Source organism: Sceloporus occidentalis, unplaced genomic scaffold (genome assembly GCF_023333645.1).
Source record: "Sceloporus occidentalis isolate IW3139 unplaced genomic scaffold, rSceOcc1.0.p SCAF_2, whole genome shotgun sequence".
NCBI classification, from domain to species: domain Eukaryota; kingdom Metazoa; phylum Chordata; class Lepidosauria; order Squamata; family Phrynosomatidae; genus Sceloporus; species Sceloporus occidentalis.
In genome coordinates this window covers 232,842,088-232,862,161 of record NW_028316982.1, presented here as the reverse complement: position 1 = coordinate 232,862,161, position 20,074 = coordinate 232,842,088, and the positions used below count along the sequence as shown (strand labels likewise).

The 20,074-nt window shown below is 43.0% G+C and overlaps 1 protein-coding gene across 3 annotated transcripts in view; it reads right to left on the bottom strand.

Annotated features, from left to right (window-relative positions):
• Positions 1–20,074, bottom strand: part of CMSS1 (cms1 ribosomal small subunit homolog) — a 254,657-nt gene that overhangs the window by 60,491 nt on the left and 174,092 nt on the right. Inside the window, exon 1 of one of the 3 annotated variants that reach the window (XM_089512408.1) lies at positions 17,029–17,117. The exons of the other annotated variants lie outside the window; for them this stretch is intronic. Within the exon in view, the coding sequence (XP_089368534.1) occupies positions 17,029–17,056 (28 nt within the window). The 5' untranslated portion in view covers positions 17,057–17,117. Of the gene's footprint in view, positions 1–17,028; positions 17,118–20,074 lie in introns of those variants that run through there. 3 annotated transcript variants of the gene reach the window in all.

Below are 20,074 nucleotides of genomic sequence, written 5' to 3'. Positions count from 1 at the left end.
GTTCTGAGGGTGCGGGGCGGAATGTATGGGGAGAGGCGGTCCTTCAGGTATCCTGGGCCCAAGCCATGTAGGGCTTTATAGGTAATCACCAACACCTTGTACTGTGCCCGGAAGCGAATAGGCAGCCAGTGCAGATCTTTAAGCACCGGTGTGATATGGCTGGTCCTGGAAGTACCAGTGACCAGCCTGGCCGCCATATTCTGTACCAGCTGTAGCTTCCGAGTATGATACAAGGGTTGCCCCATGTAGAGCGCATTGCAGAAGTCCAATCTAGAGGTTACCATCTAGAGGTTGACATTATCTTGACATTATCCTTGAGTTTGACACTTGCCAACATCTGATATTTGATAGAAATTGGGATTTTCAACTGATTGGTTGGAAACAGGAGCAGCAGGCCTATGCCTTTCAGCAGTTTGTTCTGTGCAAATAGAGCAGCTTATCCTATACATGTTAATGGACAGTGTTTTCACACATGAGATAAAGGCCCTGTTCAGAGGGGCCTGAAAAGCTGGCCTGGGGGCAGAGTCGGGCCATCATGTCTAGATGACGCACTCCATGACTCCACTCCCAGGGTGCCCTGATGCCATGCGCTGTTTCACACGGCGCGTGGTTTCATGACACAGTGCCAAAGTCATGGCACTGCAGCTGTGGTGCCCTTTTGAGGGCACAAAAAGAAGCCGCTTTTTGGGGCTCCTTTTTGCACCCTTGAAAGGCTGGATTGGGGCAGCGGTGTGAGGTTGTCACGGCCCCGATCTGGCTAAGAATCTGGCTAAGAATCAGCCCCAAACATCACCATCTAATTATGTCTGCACATTAAGCTTTTGTTAACAGAGGACTGATGAAAAAGTTGTCAAATATAAAGGATTTTTGTCTTTATACCCAATCTTGGTTGGGCATAGAGCAGACAACTCTTGTTTAATAAATAAAAAAATAAACATACCACAGTTCTCTGATGTGGGGCACAGCAGAGAAGCGAGGGGTATTTAAAAACAGAAGTGCACGGTTCCTCTCTCATTTTTGTGATAGAGGGGGAAGCATAACTAATGAAGTGGAGGGGGAACATGTCCTATGTAGTGGCCTATGCAAACTGTGGCTTTTTACTCTTATTCTTTTCATTTTCTTCTGATTTTTTAAAAATGCCAAGTTGCAGAAACACACAAATCAATTCAGGTGACAGATATTTGGCACCAGATGAAAATTAAACTAATTTCATTAAGTATTTACACCTCAGCATTAACATCTTACCTGATCCATGCAATCCAGCAAAGCAGAAAAGTTCAATACCAGCATTCCCAGAGAATTGGCCTATGCCTTATGATCTCATAAGGTAACCCAGGAGCCACACACTTTTCTTGGATCTTTCTGAAATGCTTGAGGGCATTGTCATGTGGATATGTGTCAAATACACTGCTGTCTAAACATGTTTTGGATTCCTAGTCAGTGACAGAACAACAGCATCTCCAAAACGACTTGCTTTTCTCAGTTGTGGGGAAAGGGCTGAACAATCTGTTGTGGTACAATATGTCACAGAGGTGCTGGTTTGTGTCTGCCAAGTGCTGCATTGCATCTCCAAAAAATAAACTTTCTCTCCAGTGAAACAGGCATGAAATAGATATGTTTCAGGCTTCTACTGATGTGCAAACAGCACAAAAACACCATAAATCTTCAATAATGAGATGGAAATGGGGAAGGGATAATTTAAATTTCAATAGATGCAACCTTCTGGCCATCCCTCTATCATCCTCCCTTGTACCTGACATATGTGCATACTCTGTTTGTCAGTTTCACACACACACACACCAGTTCCTCTCCCTTCCATGCAGAGTTTGCAGTGAGGCTTCAGTACCACAAGTACTATGCACTTTAGATTATATTTTACTGGCAAGGAACTATACAAGGTATATTGGTCAAGTACTAAAAGTATTGTTGGAAAATATTTAAATTTATTGAGAATTCATAAACTGAAATGTTATTCCCAAACTGGATTCAGTAAAAACAGGTACAAAGTTGAAGAGTCATTTAGGCCAGAAAAGCCAAATGCACAGCTATAGGATGGGAGATACATGACTAAGCAGTACTACTTGCAAAAAGAACTTTGGCATTATTGTTCATCATAAGTTGAATATGGCTTTTTCTTCAATTTTGGAGGCTATCAATGTAAGAGTAAAAAACCTCCCAAAATGATTTTAACCAACCACTTTGTCAACAGAAAAAAGCCGAGGTCACAAATCTCTTTTCACACATGATGGTCATGATGCAGGAGCCACACTCACATGACTGCTTGTCATGCTGCAGATATAGGCTGCTACCACACTTCAGAATTAATGCAGTCTGACACTGCTTTAACACCATGATGCCACCCTACGGAATCCCGGCATATGTAGCTTGTGGAACCAGAGTTCTCTGACAAAGAAAGTTAAATATCTCACAAAACTACAAATCCCAGAATTCCATAGCACTGAGCCATGGCAATTAAAGCTATGTTAAACTGCATTAATTCTGTAGCACAGATGCAGAAAGACCACATCTCCTATCCATACGTTTGTCCCCATCACACACACACTTTACTGGGCAGTATATTTTTAGTGTGACAGGAGATAGAAAGTGAGTTCCTCTCATATGGCCCATGGTTTCCAATTCATATCCCTTCATGGGATTTGAAGGAGACAACATTCACATGGTTGCAGGCACTTCTACTTTATGCCTGTAATGTAGGGCTGCCAGGTTTTTCTGACCCTGATACAGGAGAAGACTGTCATCCAGCAAGCACAAGACTGGCAATTCTTGTAAGATTTGAGATCTTGCAGGAGCCCAGAAATCTCACAAAGCCCTCTTCTCACCTGACCTGAGGTGGGCCTTATAAAGGCCCGCCTCATGTGCTCCTACCTTAGCCACTACAGTGTGAGAGTAGGAAGGAACAGGCACAAGCTTCAGATCCTGTGTAAGACCATTTTGCTGTACACTAAATGCTCTGGGGTTAATCTATTGTGATCACAGCTGGTGTCTGCTCTTTTTGAAAGAAGCCACAAGCCACACTCACAACAGACTTGGAGCATTTGGTACATATTAAAATGACCTCAGACTGGGAGCCATCTGTTCTGGGTACAGCTGGTGCCCATTCTTCTTACACTTGGCTCTACAGGCATCATAGGGAGGAACATGTGAGGCATGAGTCAGAGCTGGTCTGCCTCACTGGCAGTGGGGAACAGGGAAAGAAGAGCAGTGCCAGGCCAACCATGACACCAGCAGGTGGACCCCAAGCATTTGGTATGTAAGGCCATTTTACTGCTTACTAACTTCTTAGGGGATGCTCTGTTGGAAGCATGCCTAGCACCCACTCTCAACAAATCAAGATTTGGGGCATCCTGTATGGACCCTCTAAGGAGCTGGATATCAAGCCACCACATAAGAGATGTTCCATAGAAAATAGGACATATGGGAACCCTACTGTAACATGAGTAAATCTCACACATACTTTTAGTAAGGAAAAAGAGCAAAAAGAGAAGGAGCTAAAAAGCCAACTCTAGCCTCCGGTGGACCCTTGAAAGTGTGAAATTAGATGCTTGTACAGGCAAGATGAAGGTGACAAACCATTCAATACTGGGCTTCTCTTTCCACCCCACAAACATCCCCTTCTGGACAACCTACATTCTTCTCCTGTATCCATGAAGCTGCTCACTAAAAATAGATTTGTTTAGCCACAGAAAGAAGTAGCGAGAGCTCAGACTGCAAAATATTGTTCAACAAAGTGTTATTCAAACAAACTAAGGAATGTCTATCATAACATAACTCCCGGAGCTATTTCTGCTGATGGCCAGATGACGCCACTGAGTCTCCCTGGCAAACATGTAGCTGTAAGGAAGATGAAATGGCACGTTTAACATGTCAACGTTATTATCTTTGTACTTCAGAAATTCAGCAATGTCAGTGTTGACCTACAGTGGTGGAAATGGGCTGATCTCCTCATGTGCAATGTTTATTAACAGTGCTTGTTGGACTAGTAGTACTGGGGGCTTCCTTGCAAGACATATGTTCCACATTACATAACCCCTTCCTCCCCCACACTATAATGGTATTGTGTTAAAGGGATCATCAAGATCTCTGAACAGGTCATACACGGAAATTTGATCCATTATGAAGTAATGAAGGCTGAACCACTACAGGTTGTCACTCTAACCCCTCTGACATCCTCTAATGGCTGGCAAATTAAACTTTTTCTGAACACTTCCTTTCTAGGCACTTCACTCTTGCTCTTTGAAGTTATCACCCCAATTTTACTCAGGATTGTCAACCTTTGGTTTGAGAGAGATTATTTATTGCAGAATATATTATCTGATACCTTGCATGTTAATTGAGACGACTGTCTAGATATATTCTGAAAAGAAACGCTATTGTTTTTGTAGACTATGTTCCTAAAGTTAATATCAGAATAGAAGCAGTACATGGACAGTTATTGAAAGAAAACCTTAAGGTGATGGGTGGAGGTAGGAAGAATTGCTATGAGCTGAATGTTCCCAATCCAAATCTTAGCTCAGCCAAGGACTCACTGGGTGGCCTCCAGCAAGCTGCTATTTCCCACCCCCGCACCATCTAAAACATGAACTAACACTTCACAGGAACTATGCATCATTCTCTATTACTCAGTAATGTGGCCAGTTTGGGCAATTCAGATTGTTTTGCTAAATAAAAGGTTGCATGAGGTCAACATTTTAAAATGATACTACTAGAAATACTTGCCCCTTCACTCAGTACATGCAGCATGACAGTATACAACACACATATATGAACTATCATGAGAACGACAGAAAGCTGGATCTGAATTAGTCGCACACGAGGGAGAGCCACTGAAATCAATGGGAACTGAGTTAGACATTGACCAGATTCTCATTGGTTTAAATCAAATGACTAGCTCCAACTAGAACAGGGGTAGGCAACCTTTTTGAGCCGGGGGCCAGGTTGCTGTCTCTCAGACAACTGGGGGGCCGAAGCCGGGGGTGGAGCTTCCACCCTCCGGGGGGGGGGGGGGCGGAGCCGCATGCCAGGGGTGGGGCATCCACCCTCCAGGGGCGGAGCCACATAACAGGGGTGGAGCGTCCACCCCCGGGGCGGAGCCGCATGCTGGGGGTGGGACTTCCACCCTCCAGGGCAGAGCCACATAACAGGGGTGGAGCTTCCACAGAAGCATCATCATAATCATCACTACCACCACCTCCACTGCTATCATTGTTACAGCAGACCTTTCAGCAATAAATGCACCAAAAATACACAGAAATGCACTTTGGAAAGTCACACTCCTCCTCCTCTTTCTCATTGAGAGGGGATTTTGCACATAGAACACCACGGGCAAGTGAAAATAATAATAATAATAATAATAATAATAATAATACAGTGGTACCCCGGGATACGAATGCGCCGCCTTACGAAATTTCCGGGTTACGAAAAAAATCCATTGAAAAAAACAGTTCCGGGTTACGAAGGTTATTTCGGGTTACGAAAAAATTTTTGGTGCTTTTCGGCGCTTTTTCACACGAAATCGCGGCTTTCGCTATTAGCGCCTATGGCTTTTTCGGCTAGCGAAAGTTTCCGGGTTACGAACGCGGCGGCGGAACGAATTAAATTCGTAACCCGGGGTACCACTGTAATCAGTTACAAGCATGGAAACTACTAAAATGCAATTCAAAATAAAAGGCAGGAAACATGCACTCTTTCAACCCAGAAAAGCCACAAGGTACTACTGAGAGGGCATTTTGCAAAGAACACCAGGGCAATTAAATAATAATATTAATATTAAAGTTACAGGCATGGATAGGGTTGCCATTCATCAGGACCTCCAAACCGGGACAAATGTAGGACAAAATGTTCAAATGTAGGACACATTTTTTTTTGTGTCCTACATTTGAATAGGAGCCTTCGAGGCTTTCCCTGCAGGCCTGGGCCCCGCCCTCGGCGGGGGCGGAACCCAGGCAGAGAGGGATTCCTCCCCTTCAGGGAGGCTTTCCCTCTGGGCCTGGGCCCTGCCCTTGGCAGGGGCGGAGCCCAGGCGGAGAGGGACTCCTCCCCTTCAGGGAGGTTTTCCCTGCAGGCCTGGGCCCCGCCCTCGGCGGGGGCGGAACCCAGGCAGAGAGGGATTCCTCCCCTTCAGGGAGGCTTTCCCTCTGGGCCTGGGCCCTGCCCTTGGCAGGGGCGGAGCCCAGGCGGAGAGGGACTCCTCCCCTTCAGGGAGGCTTTCCTTGCAAGCCTGGGCCCAAGCGGCAAGGGAAAGCCTCCCTCAGCTTGCTATATCTCGCCCGGGAGCAGGGGCAATCCTGGGGACGGGGCCAAACCGGGCCGTGACCGTGCGGCCCCACCCCAAACCGGGAAAGTCCCGCCCCCAGGCGGGATATGGCAAGCCTAGGCATGGAGATTACTAAAATGCAATTCAAAATAAAAGGCAGCAAGCAAAGAAAAGCCAGAAAGTACTACTGGGAGGGCATTTTGCAAAGAACACCAGGGCAATTAAATAATAATATTAATATTAAAGTTACAAGCATGGAGATTACTAAAATGCAATTCAAAATAAAAGGCAGCAAGCAAAGAAAAGCCACAAGGTACTACTGAGAGGGCATTTTGCAAAGAACACCCACCTAACCCCCTCCCCCAATGAACCAACCTGTGGCTGCAGCTGCTCCTCTGGCTCCGTTTCTCCCTGGCTTTGCCCTCCTTCTGCTGCCTCCTCCTCCTCCTCCTTTCCCTGCTCTTAGGGAGGAGGAGGAGGAGGGCGAGGTGGAGCCTGCTGCAGGCCCACTGCAGCCCCTGGAACCCTGTTGGAGTGCTCTAGGGGCTGCAACAGGCCTGCTACATGGGCGCCGCCATTTTGTTTTTCAAAATGGCGGCGAAATCTCGTGTGACCTTTGCCATCCTGAGGTCTTGCGATATTTCGGCCGCCATTTTGAAAAACAAAATGGCGCCCGGAGCGGCAAAAAAACGGGGGAAATCGGCGGCAGGAGTGCTCGGGGGCCGCTTGGAAGACCTTGGCGGGCCGGATCCGGCCCGCGGGCCGCAGGTTGCCTACCCCTGAACTAGAATATACAGTGGACCCTTGTTATACACTGGGGTATGTTTCCAAGATCCCCCGTGTATAACAAAATCTTAAAACAGAGAATGAAGACATTTTTCATACCTTAGCTCATTCATTAATTAGAAAGGAGATTGCAATCAAGAAATCAGGAAAAGACGGGGGCTTGGAAGGGCAGTTATGAAGGAACTAGACAAGATTCTGAAGTGTAAGGATTATTTTCACAACCATTGTAAAGTTATGATTGTCCATGCCATTGTAGTTCCCATTTCAGTGCCTGTTTTTGAAAACTAGACAATGAAGAAAGCTGATAGTAAGAAAATCAGCACATTTGAAATGTGGTGCTTGAAAGAGTTCTATGAATGCTGTGAACTGCTACACAAAAAACAAATAAATGGAGCAAATGAAGTCTTAGCTCTCCCTAGAAGCCAAATTGATGAAAGTGAGATTGTTGTACTTGGTCATATCATGAGAAGACATAACTCACTAGAAAAGACAATAATGCTGAAGGTGGTAGAAAAAAGAGGAAGACTGCATTCCAGAGGGATAGACTCAATCAAAGAAGCCACGGCCCTGAGTGGGGCTGTTGACGACAGGGTGACCTGATCTCTAATTCATAGGGTCGCCATAAATCAAAGTTGATTTGATGGCTGTTAACAACAATAAATAAACAAATGAAATGCACACAGACCAATGTGTGTTTTTTTTTAAGTTTTTTAGACAAAGCTATTACTAATACACATGAATTAGTGGATTTCTAGGCAACATCATAACATTAGTCCAAAACACACAGCAGAAATAATACAATATGAGACCACTTTAACTGCCTTGTCTCAATGCTAACAAATTATGGAAACTGTAATTTTGTGTGACATTTAGACTTCTCTGTTAGAGAGCTCTGGTGCCACAGCAAACTACAATTCCCAGAATTCCAGAGCCCTGAGCCAGGGCAGTTAAAGCTATCTCAAACAGGGTTATTTCTGCAGTGTGTTTTGGACCACTGAGTCTCATTCCAACAAAAGAATGGGCTATTTTTTTCTGTTATTTTTACTGGATAGTACAAATCAAAGACATTTAAACTATTTTCGAAAATAAATGCATGTTTAAATGATTAACTTAGTATGTTATGTCAAGTCTTATACAGTTTAATGAGTAATAATTGTTATAAAAAATACCAAACTTAATTATAGTATCACAGGCTTACACTGAACCACAAAATCTGGTAAGAGTATGTTAAGAAGTCTAATTTAAACCACGTAGTTTCAGCTTAATCTCTGGAACCCTTTAATTTGCTGGCTTTCTTTTTTTAAACAGGGAGGATTGGGAAAATTTTGTTGTGATATCCTCTAAACTCACTTTTAGGGTATGCCATTAGCCTGAGCTTCATACCTGGACATGTAGTACAGTACAGTATAGGATAGGATACTGTATTCTTCCAAACAAAACAAAAATTTGGAGCTCTTATTGCTGATGTAGCTTCAAATGCAAAACCAGCTCAAGAATCTTGAGGCATCTTGAAGAGCAAAACAATTAATTTCTGCAAATGTATAGAGCTACTTTAGTCACATAAAGCTTATTTCAGTAAGCAGTTTTCTCCCATGAATGCTTAAGCCCTAGTAAATATGGTAACCTTCAAGAAACCATAACTGTGTTGGCGAACATATGGCATGCATGCCAGCATGGACACGCGAAACCTCTCCGTGGGCATGCAGTCACTGCTGCCATGAAAGTGGGTGGAGCATGCGCCCCACACATGCTGTGGAGCTGTCTGTGGGCTTGTGCGTCCGGCTCACCAGGCCCAGTGCTGGGAAAGGCTCCAGAGGGCAGTGCTGCTGCCCTCAACTGGGGAGGAGCAGGCCAAGGGAATGCGCTGGCCCTGGCCAGGTGCATGGCCAAGGTGCTGGAGACCTATAGTGTCGCTGCCTGCTTGGCCCAACTCTGTCCAGAGGAGTTGTAGGAACTGGCCGAGAGCTTTGCCCTCAGCTCCCACTGCTGCTGTCTCTGTGGCAGGGGAACAGCAAGAAGAGCAAAAACAACAACAACAACAACAACAAAACCCTCTTCCTCCATCAATGACTTGGATGACAGAATTGGGAGCATACTTATCAAATTTGCAGATGACACCAAATTAGGAGGAATAGCTAATACTCCAGAGGACAGGATCAAAATTCAAAATGACCTGAATAGACTAGAAAGCTGGGGCAAAGCGAACAAAATGAAATACAACAGGAAGAAATGTAAGGTTCTTAGGGCAGAAAAATGAAATGCACAGATATAGGATGGGGGACACCTGGCTGAATGAAACTACATGTGAAAGGGATCTAGGAATCCAAGTAGACCACAAGTTGAACATGAGTCAACAGTGCAATGCGGCAGCTAACAAGGCCAATGCAATTCTAGGCTGCATCAATAGAAGTATAGTGTCTAGATCAAGGGAAGTAATAGTGCCACTATATTCTGCTTTGGTCAGGCCCCACCTGGAATATTGTGTCCAGTTCTGGGCACCACAATTCAAAAAGGACATTGAGAAACTGGAGCGTGTCCAAAGGAGGGCGACTAAAATGGTGAAGGGTCTGGAAACCTTGCCCTATGAGGAACGACTTAGGGAGCTGGGGATCTTTGGCCTGGAGAAAAGAAGGTTAAGAGGTGATATGATAGCCCTGTTTAAATATTTGAAGGGATGTCATATTGAGGTGGGAACAAGCTTGTTTTCTGCTGCTCCAGAGACTAGGACCCGGAGCAATGGATGCAAGCTCCAGGAAAAGAGATTCCACCTCAACATCAGAAGGAACTTCCTGACAGTAAGGGCTGTTCAACAGTGGAACACACTCCCTCGGAGTCTCCTTCCTTAGAGGTCTTCAAACAGAGGCTGGATGGCCATCTGTCGGGGATTCTTTGATTTGGATTTCCTGCATGGCAGGGGGTTGGACTGGATGGCCCTTGTGGTCTTTTCCAACTCTACTATTCTATGATTCTATGATCCATGGTAACGTCTCTGGAGGGGAACACAAGGAAGGAAGCGGAGGGGAAAGATGAAGAAAAGCGGGGCTTGAGCTTTTGTGTGTGTGTGAGAGAGAGAGATAGTGGGAGGCAAACCCCGGGGTCAGAAGAACAGCAGTGGCAGCAGAGGAGGGGGAAAGAGAAAGAGGAGGAAGGCAGAGAAAAATGGAGAAAGAGGAAGGGGAAGGAAGGGAAAGGCGGGGGGAGGAGGAGGAGGCAGCCTCCTGCCACGGTGGTTGTTGTTGTTGTGTGCCTCCATTCCAACTTATGGTGACCTTGAGGTAAACTGGTCATGGGGCTTTCAGAGGGGATTTTTTTCCCCCTTTGCCGTCCCCTGAGGCTGAGAGAGTGTGATTTGCCCAAGGGAACCCAGTGGGTTTCCATGGCCTAACTGGGATGCACGCAGTGGGGTTTTATGGCCCAGGCTCCCCCTCCCTCTTTCATCCCTCCTTGGGAGGCAGGGAGCCTGCTAGTGGTCGTGGTGGTGATGGTGATCTGTTTTCTACACGGGGCACAAGCTTTGTTGAAAGGGAGGATGGTAGTGTCTCCTTTTGAGGCTGAGAGAGTGTGACTTGCCCAAGGAAACCCAGTGGGGTTTTATGGCCACGTGGGGATTCAAACTCCCAGGTTCCCATTCCTTCTTCATCTCTCCTTGAAGCAATCATCTCTACTATACAGGAAGATGCCAGTGCTATCTCTTCCTTCCACCATAGAGCTCCATGGGTTAGCTGGGCAGAATATATCTTAGAAAGGGAAGAGGCCTCTCCTTATAGTGGAGGCAGCAAATGAAGGGAGGCACAAAACTGGCTGGGGGGGCACATGCAATTTATGGGCTTAAAATCCCCTGTTTTAAACCACATTATCTTTGCTCTTTTTCATTAGTATTATGTACCTTCAGCTAGACTCTACCTTATGGCAACTATATCACTCACTGTATTTTCTCAGCAGATTTTATATGGAGGAGGTTTATCATTGGCATCCTCTAATACTGGGAGAGTGTGACTTGTCCAAGGTTACCCAGTGGCCTTCCATGGCAGAACAAAGACTTGAACTCTAGTCTCATAGAGTCCCAATCTGACACTCAGACCACTACACATGCTGACTTCATATAAACCAATACAGGTTAAAACAGATTAAGGGTGCAACTGCACTGTGGAAATAATGCAATTTGACACCACCATGGTTCCATCCTACAGACTCCTGGGATTTGTAGCTTTGTGAAGCACTAAATCTCTTTGGCAGAGAAGGCTGAAGAGCTTGCAAAGCTACAAAACTCAGTTTACAGAAAAAGGGCGAAATGGCTGCTGAAGTGAACATTCTGCAATGTAACTAAACTGCACAATGAGGTAAATAAGGAGCATAATGTCTCAGCAGCTGCCCCAAGCCACACCAAAAAAATAATTTTGTGACATAGTAAAAAAAGATAAAACAACTTCATATCAAATTAACACAGTACCCTTAAGCAATAAAAACACAGTGTTGATATGATAGGAAGATAAGAAGATAGGTCAGGAATTTACAAAACAATAACTCTTTCTCGACACCATACCAGTGAAGGAATGTTATGGAAAATCAATATGAATGAAAAATGCCTGTGCGATGCCTGTAAACACATCTAAAAGCCAAGGACAAAGAATGTTTTTTTTCCGGAAATAATCTATTTTAAACCACAGGACCCCATGAATGCCTTAATGACTAATCAAGAATGTATTTCCCTTAAACCAAGCTTTTTCAAAATAGTAGATTTTCCACATCAAACTTAATGTTTTCCTTTCTATTTATTTCAAAATTAAACATATAAAAACAATTTGAAGAAGAAAAGTTTCACATGGTAGGAATCTTGATGGGGGGGGGGGGGGGGAGGAGGCCTCACAGAAAAAGATGCCTAACGGAAACATCACTCATTATACCACTTTCTTGGAAAGCTTTGTGAAACACTGCTGTATTCTGCACATGGGAAACAATGTCAATGTAGCACTTGACACTTCACCTATCCCTTAATTAAAATAAATGGCGACAGATCACATTATGGAAGCCATAAAAGTTGATGCTCATTAAAAACATGGATACTCTTTGTCTGCCTCCTGAATTGTGCATTGTTTTTATAAGGCAGTGATTTCATCCATAAGTGGATAACACTTGGGCTCAAAAGGAAATGGATCATCACCAAGAAAAACAAAACCAGCAATAAAGTTATTTCTGCAATAATTATAGCTATGGCATGTTCTTTAGTATCTAGGGACACTGGACGTGGCTTTTAATGAGAACATTGCAACCCTGGATAAATAATTAGCCAACCACAGATTTGGAGGGTACCAACACATGTCATGTAGTTCACCCTCCTGTCCTTAGGTATGACACACTAACTGTGAAGCCTTTCTATAAATATAAAATAAACTAAATCATCTCATCACTAGACTATAATACAACTTAAATTTCAAATTTGAATCCATGCCTTTTGTTCTAAAACCTGAATATTTTTTAAGTATTTCATCTGTGTGAATTACTTGTGCATCTGGCTGGAAACACTTTGTCTGACACTGCTTTCATACTCTCCAACCGTTCCAGTTTAACAGGGACAGTCACAATTGATTCTCTGGTGTCCCACTTTTTCAGCTGCTTTTGAAATGTCACAGGTTCTCTCTCCTCCTCCAACTTTCCCCCTTTGGCCTCAGCTTAATTCAGTTATTACAAACTGAGCGAAGTACAAAAGTAATTTTCATTCAACTGAGCACATGGGAAAGGAAAGAAGGAAATGAAGTCATGCCCTTCCAAGTAGGCCCAGGTAAAACAAACTGCTGCAGTCTCTCCTATCTTGTCTGTTCTTCCTCAAAATGTTTCTCATCTTGACCACACTCTGATGTTGCCTGGCAACATGTGTCCCAGATTTCGTCTGCGAAATATTGGAGGGTATCAATTTGGCTTTCTTACTTAGCTCTCATTATCCTACCTTTGAGGAACACTCCCATTGTCTTGTCATGCTCACCTTAGCTGATTCCATGTCTGGCTTCTGTGCTGTTATTTGGACTTCAAGTATTCCTTCTGTCCAAATGTAAAAGAGCTCGCCTGTCCAGTCTCTGTGCAGGGTGGAAGGTGAGGTGGGGTGGAGGATACTGCTTCTTCCTACTGCTTGCAAACTCCAGATTTTATCATATTATGGGTTTAGAGAAAGCCTTCACATGCTACATGAACATAAGAAGGCAGGGCAAGGGGATTAGCCCTGCCTGTAATGCAACCACCTCAACTCTACACAGACTGAAAAGCCATGCCCCTTCATCACACCATGTAAAGAAATTGTACATACAAACATCAATATGTGCATAGAGTTCCTATTCATGACATCTGGAAGCAAAGATGTTAGACAACAACAAAGTCACAGCACATGGTGGGTGGGTAAACAGCAGCCCAAGAGCCAGATGCAATGCTCACCACTTTTTGCACCACCAAATCTCTGGCACAGCGCCACATATCCCCAGATTATCATCCTTTTTAAAGAAAAGGTTTCCTCCCTAAAACCATTAAATGCCCTCACTACTACCGTCCTAGATTAACATTAGACATCCAATTCTCCTGACACACCCCTGCAATGTATAAAAATGATTTTAAAAAATCAATTAAATATTGTCTGATAAATCCAGATGTATACAACAAAAGTAGAATTTTGGCTGCTTTTAGAGTTTATTTTGAGTTGGTTTTTCAGCCAAAAATGCACAGCAGTGGCTTGCTTGCAAAGGCATTGGAACAAAAATTGGAACAAGTGCTCACTTATGCTAATTCTAAAATCTGCCTCCATTTGGCCAGGCTGACCTCCTTCACCACAGGGCCATAAGCAGTTTATATCAGGTGATACAAAGAATAGTACTGATGATACATAATATTGATTTGCCTTTTTCCACAAACAAAAAAGAGAAGGAAAAAGAAAAAAGAAAAAAGGTTTAGAAGATATCAGCCTCTGATATGCTTTATCTGCTAATACAAAACATCTTCGTTGTAGTTATTGTTGTGTGCCTTCAAGTTATTTCCAATTTATGGTGACCCTAAGGTGACCCAACATAACATAGTGGTTTGAATGGACAGTGACTCTGGATACCAGGGTTCAATTCCTCATTTGATCATGAAATTCACTGGATGATCCTGTGCAAGACATATGCTCTCAACCTCAGGGGAAGGCAATGACAAACCTCCTCTGAACAAATCTTGGCTTTGCCTTCCTCTAAGGCTGAGAGTATGACTTGCCCAAAGTCACACAGTGGGTTTTCATAGCTAAACGGGAATTTGAACCCTGGCCTCCAGTCATAATCCAATGTTCAAATCTGTTTAGAACAAGCATGGTCAAGGACAGAAATTGGCAACTACAGGTTGCAAAATATTAACCAGCATGAGAGCTGTAGTCAAAAAAAGCGATGGTCAGGATCTGAACAGACCTTTGACTGATTCCAGCTAGAAAGCTGTCTTGTCAGCTGCTACTGAATCATTCTGTAGTTTACAATAAACTAAAAAAAATCACAGTACTTCAAGCAGTTTGAATGTGGAATTATAATTATAAAACTAAAGTTACACTCGCTTCACTAAAACATAACATTGCAATGTGTGGGAAATTCTCAGACTACTGCCATAGCAACTGTTTATAAAACACAATATCAAAAGGTTTAACAAAACCAAAAAAATGTGAAACAAAACAAAAAAGAGCCCCTCATGATCAAATAGATGACTCAACATGTACGGACAACTTAAGAAATAATAGACATTTAAGTTATATACACTAACTTGCTCTTATCAACATTTATCCTGGAGCCACTTTGATTTATTTGAGGATTAAGTTCCACATCTAATTTTTTTAAATACAAAATGCTTACAAAGAACGCTGTAAGAGAGGGAAGAGACATTTGTTCAAATAAGGTTATGGTTGAAGAGACAAATCTTCAAGGCCCTCCTCTTGCTCTGCCCCAAATGCTCCTATGAACATCAATCTATCTAAGATTTTATTTAATACTTCATTTATCACCATAATGTCTCCATGACTTTCATGAATACAAAAACAGCAAACTCGACTCCAGCCAAATCCCCACCCCCGGTTTCAACAGAGCACTGTTTTCTAACAAGGTCTTCTTGGACCAAAGTGGCTTATCTTAGACTCTGTCCAAGAACATAGTTGGTTCACAGGCCATACTGACAGCACACTGCACCTTCTTTACAAGCCAGTATAATTAGAACAGTTATGCAACCAGCCTACTGTGGACTAACTTAGTGCATTTATAATAGATATTGAGTTCCATGGATTATTTGTAGAGCTCTTCCTTGACAAGACCCTGGGGAAACCAAGTCCCAATTATAAATCTATGGTGTTCCTGCATCTGAAATAATGTGTACAGTACTGGCTGACCCATCTTTAAAAGGAACCCTATAAAGGTTTTGAGAAAACGAGTATTACAACAAATATGGTGTGCCTTCCCTATGAGGAATTACAACATTGAAGAACTTTTTAGCTGAGAGGAAGCGAGGGAAACAAAGAAAGAGAGAGAAGGAAAGGAAAGGAAAGGAAGGACATGGTAGACTTGTAGCCTTCCTTTAGTGTAATAAGTTTTTGAAAACCTCCATAATTCATAATGAAGGGTTGTTTTTTTAAAGCACTGCTTTATCTGTCATCTGACAGAGGGATGGGAAGAAGATTAATTGATTCTACCTCTGGATCCCAACACAACAGCCAAGGTTAAAGACTTAGCATTTAAGTTCTAGAGTAGAAGGCCTACAACATGACAGAAAGCCTATAACATCTGTCCAGAATTCAGTGCCTAGTATTAGGCATAGTTTCCAACTGCTCCTTTGGGCAGTCCTCTATTCTACAAATAATAATCAATTCCTAGACCTAGTATGCTAAGGTGCAAATTAGACTAGTGGTACACTATCAGAAATGTATTTCTCTATAGTGAACCAAGATAAAACAAACAAACAGAGTGATGGATGGATTAGGTGAGACTACCCTTGCCTCAGAGTCAGAAAAGTAACTAGGGAAAAAAGTCTAATAGCCTTGCACTACCAATGTTTTGATGGTAGATGAGCGCATCCAGGAAGGTTGTGTCATCCAGTGCATAATCCTTCCTCTTGTATTTTCACCAAGTTGGGAAAGAAACTAACCTTTTGACTTCAACGCGCTAGGAAAGGCAATTATTTCCCTTTCTGCTGTTAAGCCCATGGGACCGAAGCAATGATTTCATGTCTGCATAACTTTCAGTATAAGATCTGGACAAAAACTGGGTAAGTTACTTCCTCAGATTTGTATATGTCATACTGGAGATACACAGAGTTTGTGCTAAGCTAACGAAGACAATTCAAGGACAATTTGTTCATTACTCGAGCCACAAGCTACAATTTAGGCATTCTGAGATGAAGCACAGAGGCAGCAATCAATGGGGCTTGAAAAAGAAGTAAACACAAGAAAGGCAATGAAGGGCTCTCTGAGGTATACCACATTAATATCCTGAATACACTCAATTTTGTCTGATTTGGGGGATAATAAGGGTTAGGTCCAGTTAGTATTTCCCATTTCAGACTACCAGGGATCTCCAAGGAGGACTAAGAAATAATCCTGTCTGGCATATCAGAGAGCTGTTGCCACTCAGAATCAACAGCACTGGGCTAAATGGATCCACAGTTTGACTCAACTTCCTTTGTGAAAGAGAAAGATAAACCGTTCTTTCATTGGAAGGAAAAGGAGAGATATTGTATCTCTCAATACCCAAAATTTATCTCAGGGAAGAAAGCTTCACCACCAGCTTGAGTTTATATGTAATATCTAACACAGACATGGTACCCCTTTACCTTTCAAAGTATGAATATGGTTTGCATTGTTAAGTTTCTTTTCCACCACTATACTCGGCTGGCGAGTCCACCAGGAAAAGAATACACAAGCCCAATAATTCTGCTCTAACAGCAGTATTCCTTTTTAGGGAAAACATGACAGAAGTTGAGATTACCTCTTCTGTACCTTGAGAACACAAGCATGTTTTATTTCTGTTCTTCTTGGAAAGCTGGAGAGCCACAACCAATCTAAAAAGTATTCACCCTATTTCACCCCTACTCTTCATACCGAGAGGAATCTGTAAAACAAGAATTATACAAGTAATTCTGTTTTTTAGAACTGCAAATGTTGATTGAGTCATCTTTCCTATAAATTCATTGTTTAAATGATTTTGGCATTGTTCCTTTCAGATTCCTGTCTAGCGATGTAATGGAAATTTTGATCTCACACTCTTGTTTCTTTAACATCAAGGATACCAAGATTATGAGTTAGGGGAGTCTTTGCCAGTCGACAAACAGGAGAAATGTGAAATGTGAAGTTTGAAAAGGAACACTGAGATGATCTAAATAAATTGAAAAGTAAATATTTAGTTCCAGTGACATTAGATTATGCTCATATTATTGTAACAACTAGTTTGTTACAATTAAGAATGTGTGTTTTCCAAGACTTTATCATTTGGTCATAAAACATCATTCCTAAATTAACCTGGCAAAGAAAATTATAGCCCAGAAGCAATTTCTACATATGAATAAGTTACTATTTCTAAACTTGGTATAATTTGTGAATAGAAAGGAAGATTAGTTGTATCCAATCATGCGTTTTTGCTTAGATCTGAATTGGCAACAACTGTAAGAGCAAATGCTCAATATAGCACCACCCACACTTGGGGAATGGAGACTGTGACTATTTTAATCAGCTACAGCAATGGCTATCAGCTTTTCCATATTAGGAACTTCTTCCTTATAGCAATCTACAAAAGGCAGAGTGGATGTCAACCTTTTTGATATGTTTGTTTATAGGGTCTCTGGGAAGCTTCACCTACCAATACATATCCAGTCTTTTTAAAAGAATATTTATACAGAATTTTCAGGGCACCAAATCCTTTAAATCATCATCTTATAGATTTCACACATCTCTCTCCACAAGACAAATCCTGTCCTGAGGTCTCCAGAAGTCTTGGAAGGAATATCAAGTCCAAAAAAAGTAACACTTCACATGGGCCCATTTGGAAAGCTAGTACACAGAGGCCTCAAACAGACAGGCAAGAAAGAGTGGCCTGAAGCTGCTTCTTCCGAGAGCGGGCTGGGACCCCGCTGACTGCACCATCTGCTCCCAAGGTGGCCTGTATGTGCACGCCATAACCGTATGCAATGGTGTCAAGCTGCGCTGCTGGATATGTTTTTTATAACTCCCCCACCACCATCCCTGCACACTGTTGTACAAACAAACACACCACTGGCAAGAGGCTGTTGCCTAAATGCCATCCCACTGGATGCCCCCCCTCAATTGATCGGCCACACAGTTGTACCTGTGACCCTCTATTGAGACAGGGCATCAGAGCAAAGGTGTGCCCATTAAAACAGTGGCAATGCACAATCATGCCCTCCTACATCCCCCCTTCATTCCATGCCCTGTCTTGGATTGTCTGGTTTGTTTATGTTGTACTTATAGCCATTGGAGGTGTCATACTTTCCCTTTTTTGGACAGCCGCCCCGACCACTGGCTCCGTTCTTTTTAAATGTGCTCCTGCACCACTGCATTTATACACTGGTTTCAGGTTAGGGTTAGGATGGAGTGCTCCTTTGGGACTAGTCTTGTGTCAGGGTGTTTATATGCATGGTCGAAGGAGCGCACTTTCCTGGCTAGAGTGGTTTATTTTTCGTTCTTTTTGGTCCTGCTTTTACACACACACCCCTTAGAGCAGCCATGAGGTGGTTTCTGGTAGTTTCCAGAGTGTGTGTCATCTAAACGCCACATCCCCCCAACAGGCTGAAACTGCTTCTTTTGGTCTGTCTGTTTGAGGCCTGAATTGTGTTATTAAAAATTTACTTATTTAAATTCCTGTTTCAAGTTTTCTCCCAGTCTAAATAACATTATGTAATTCACTTGTGCCCAGATTTATTCAAAGGAGCTTTGCCATTGTCCTTCTCTGAGAGTATGTGACTTGTTCAAGGTCACCCAGTACATTTCCATGGCTGAATGGAGATCTGAACCTTGGTCTCCAAGAATCATAGTCCAACGTTAAAATCATACCACACTGGCTCTCACATGCAATTCCCTATTTCCTAGTTATTACTCTCTTCCTCTTTTTGCCTTAAGCATGACATGGGGCTGCTTCCATACTATACTTGCATGCAGACAGTCTAAACAAGGGGTGGGAATCATCCAGAATTCTGAATGTTGTTGAACAACAATTCCTAGTAGCTCTAGCCAGCAGGTCACTGGTTAGGAAATGATGGGGGGGGGGGGGAGCAGATCCAATGCATTCCAATGGTGATGGAATGATGGGATGCTTCTTATTGTGGTGCACCTTCAAGGTGTTTCTGACTTATGGTGTCCCAAAGGTGAATCTATCATGTTTAGGGGTGTGGGATTTTGGTTTTTTTCTTTGCAAGATTTGTTGTGAGTGGGTTTGCCATTGCTCAAGGTCACCCACTAAATTTACCATGGTTAAACTGGTATTCACACCCTGGCCCTTTTGATTTCTAGTCCAATATTCAAACCCATACGCCATGCGTGCTTGTACTGGGATACAGTAGTTTTACAATATCAGGAGGGTCACATGATTCCCACCCATCAACAGTGAGAGACTTTCCCATACAATCAACAGGCTCTGGTTATCTCCTGGGTGAGGAAAACCCACATAATTGTCTATGATCTGGGGGGGGCTCTTTCACACTATACAGTTATAGCACTATGATTCCTCTTTAACTGCAGTGGCTGCATCATATGGAATCCTGGAGTTTGTAGTTTGGTAAGGCACTAGAGCTTTCTGGCAAAGAATTTGAATAGCCCAAATAATCCATCCCAGGATTTGAAAAAGCCCAATAACAAATCCCTGGAATTTCACAGGATGGAACCATGGCCATCACTGTGACATTATAGCCCTAGAATTGTCTGCCTCTTCTCAGACAACAATAAAGGAAATGAAGATGCCAGCCACAGATGCTGGCAAAACGTCAAGAAGAAACTCTTCTAGAACATGGCCACATAGCCCAAAA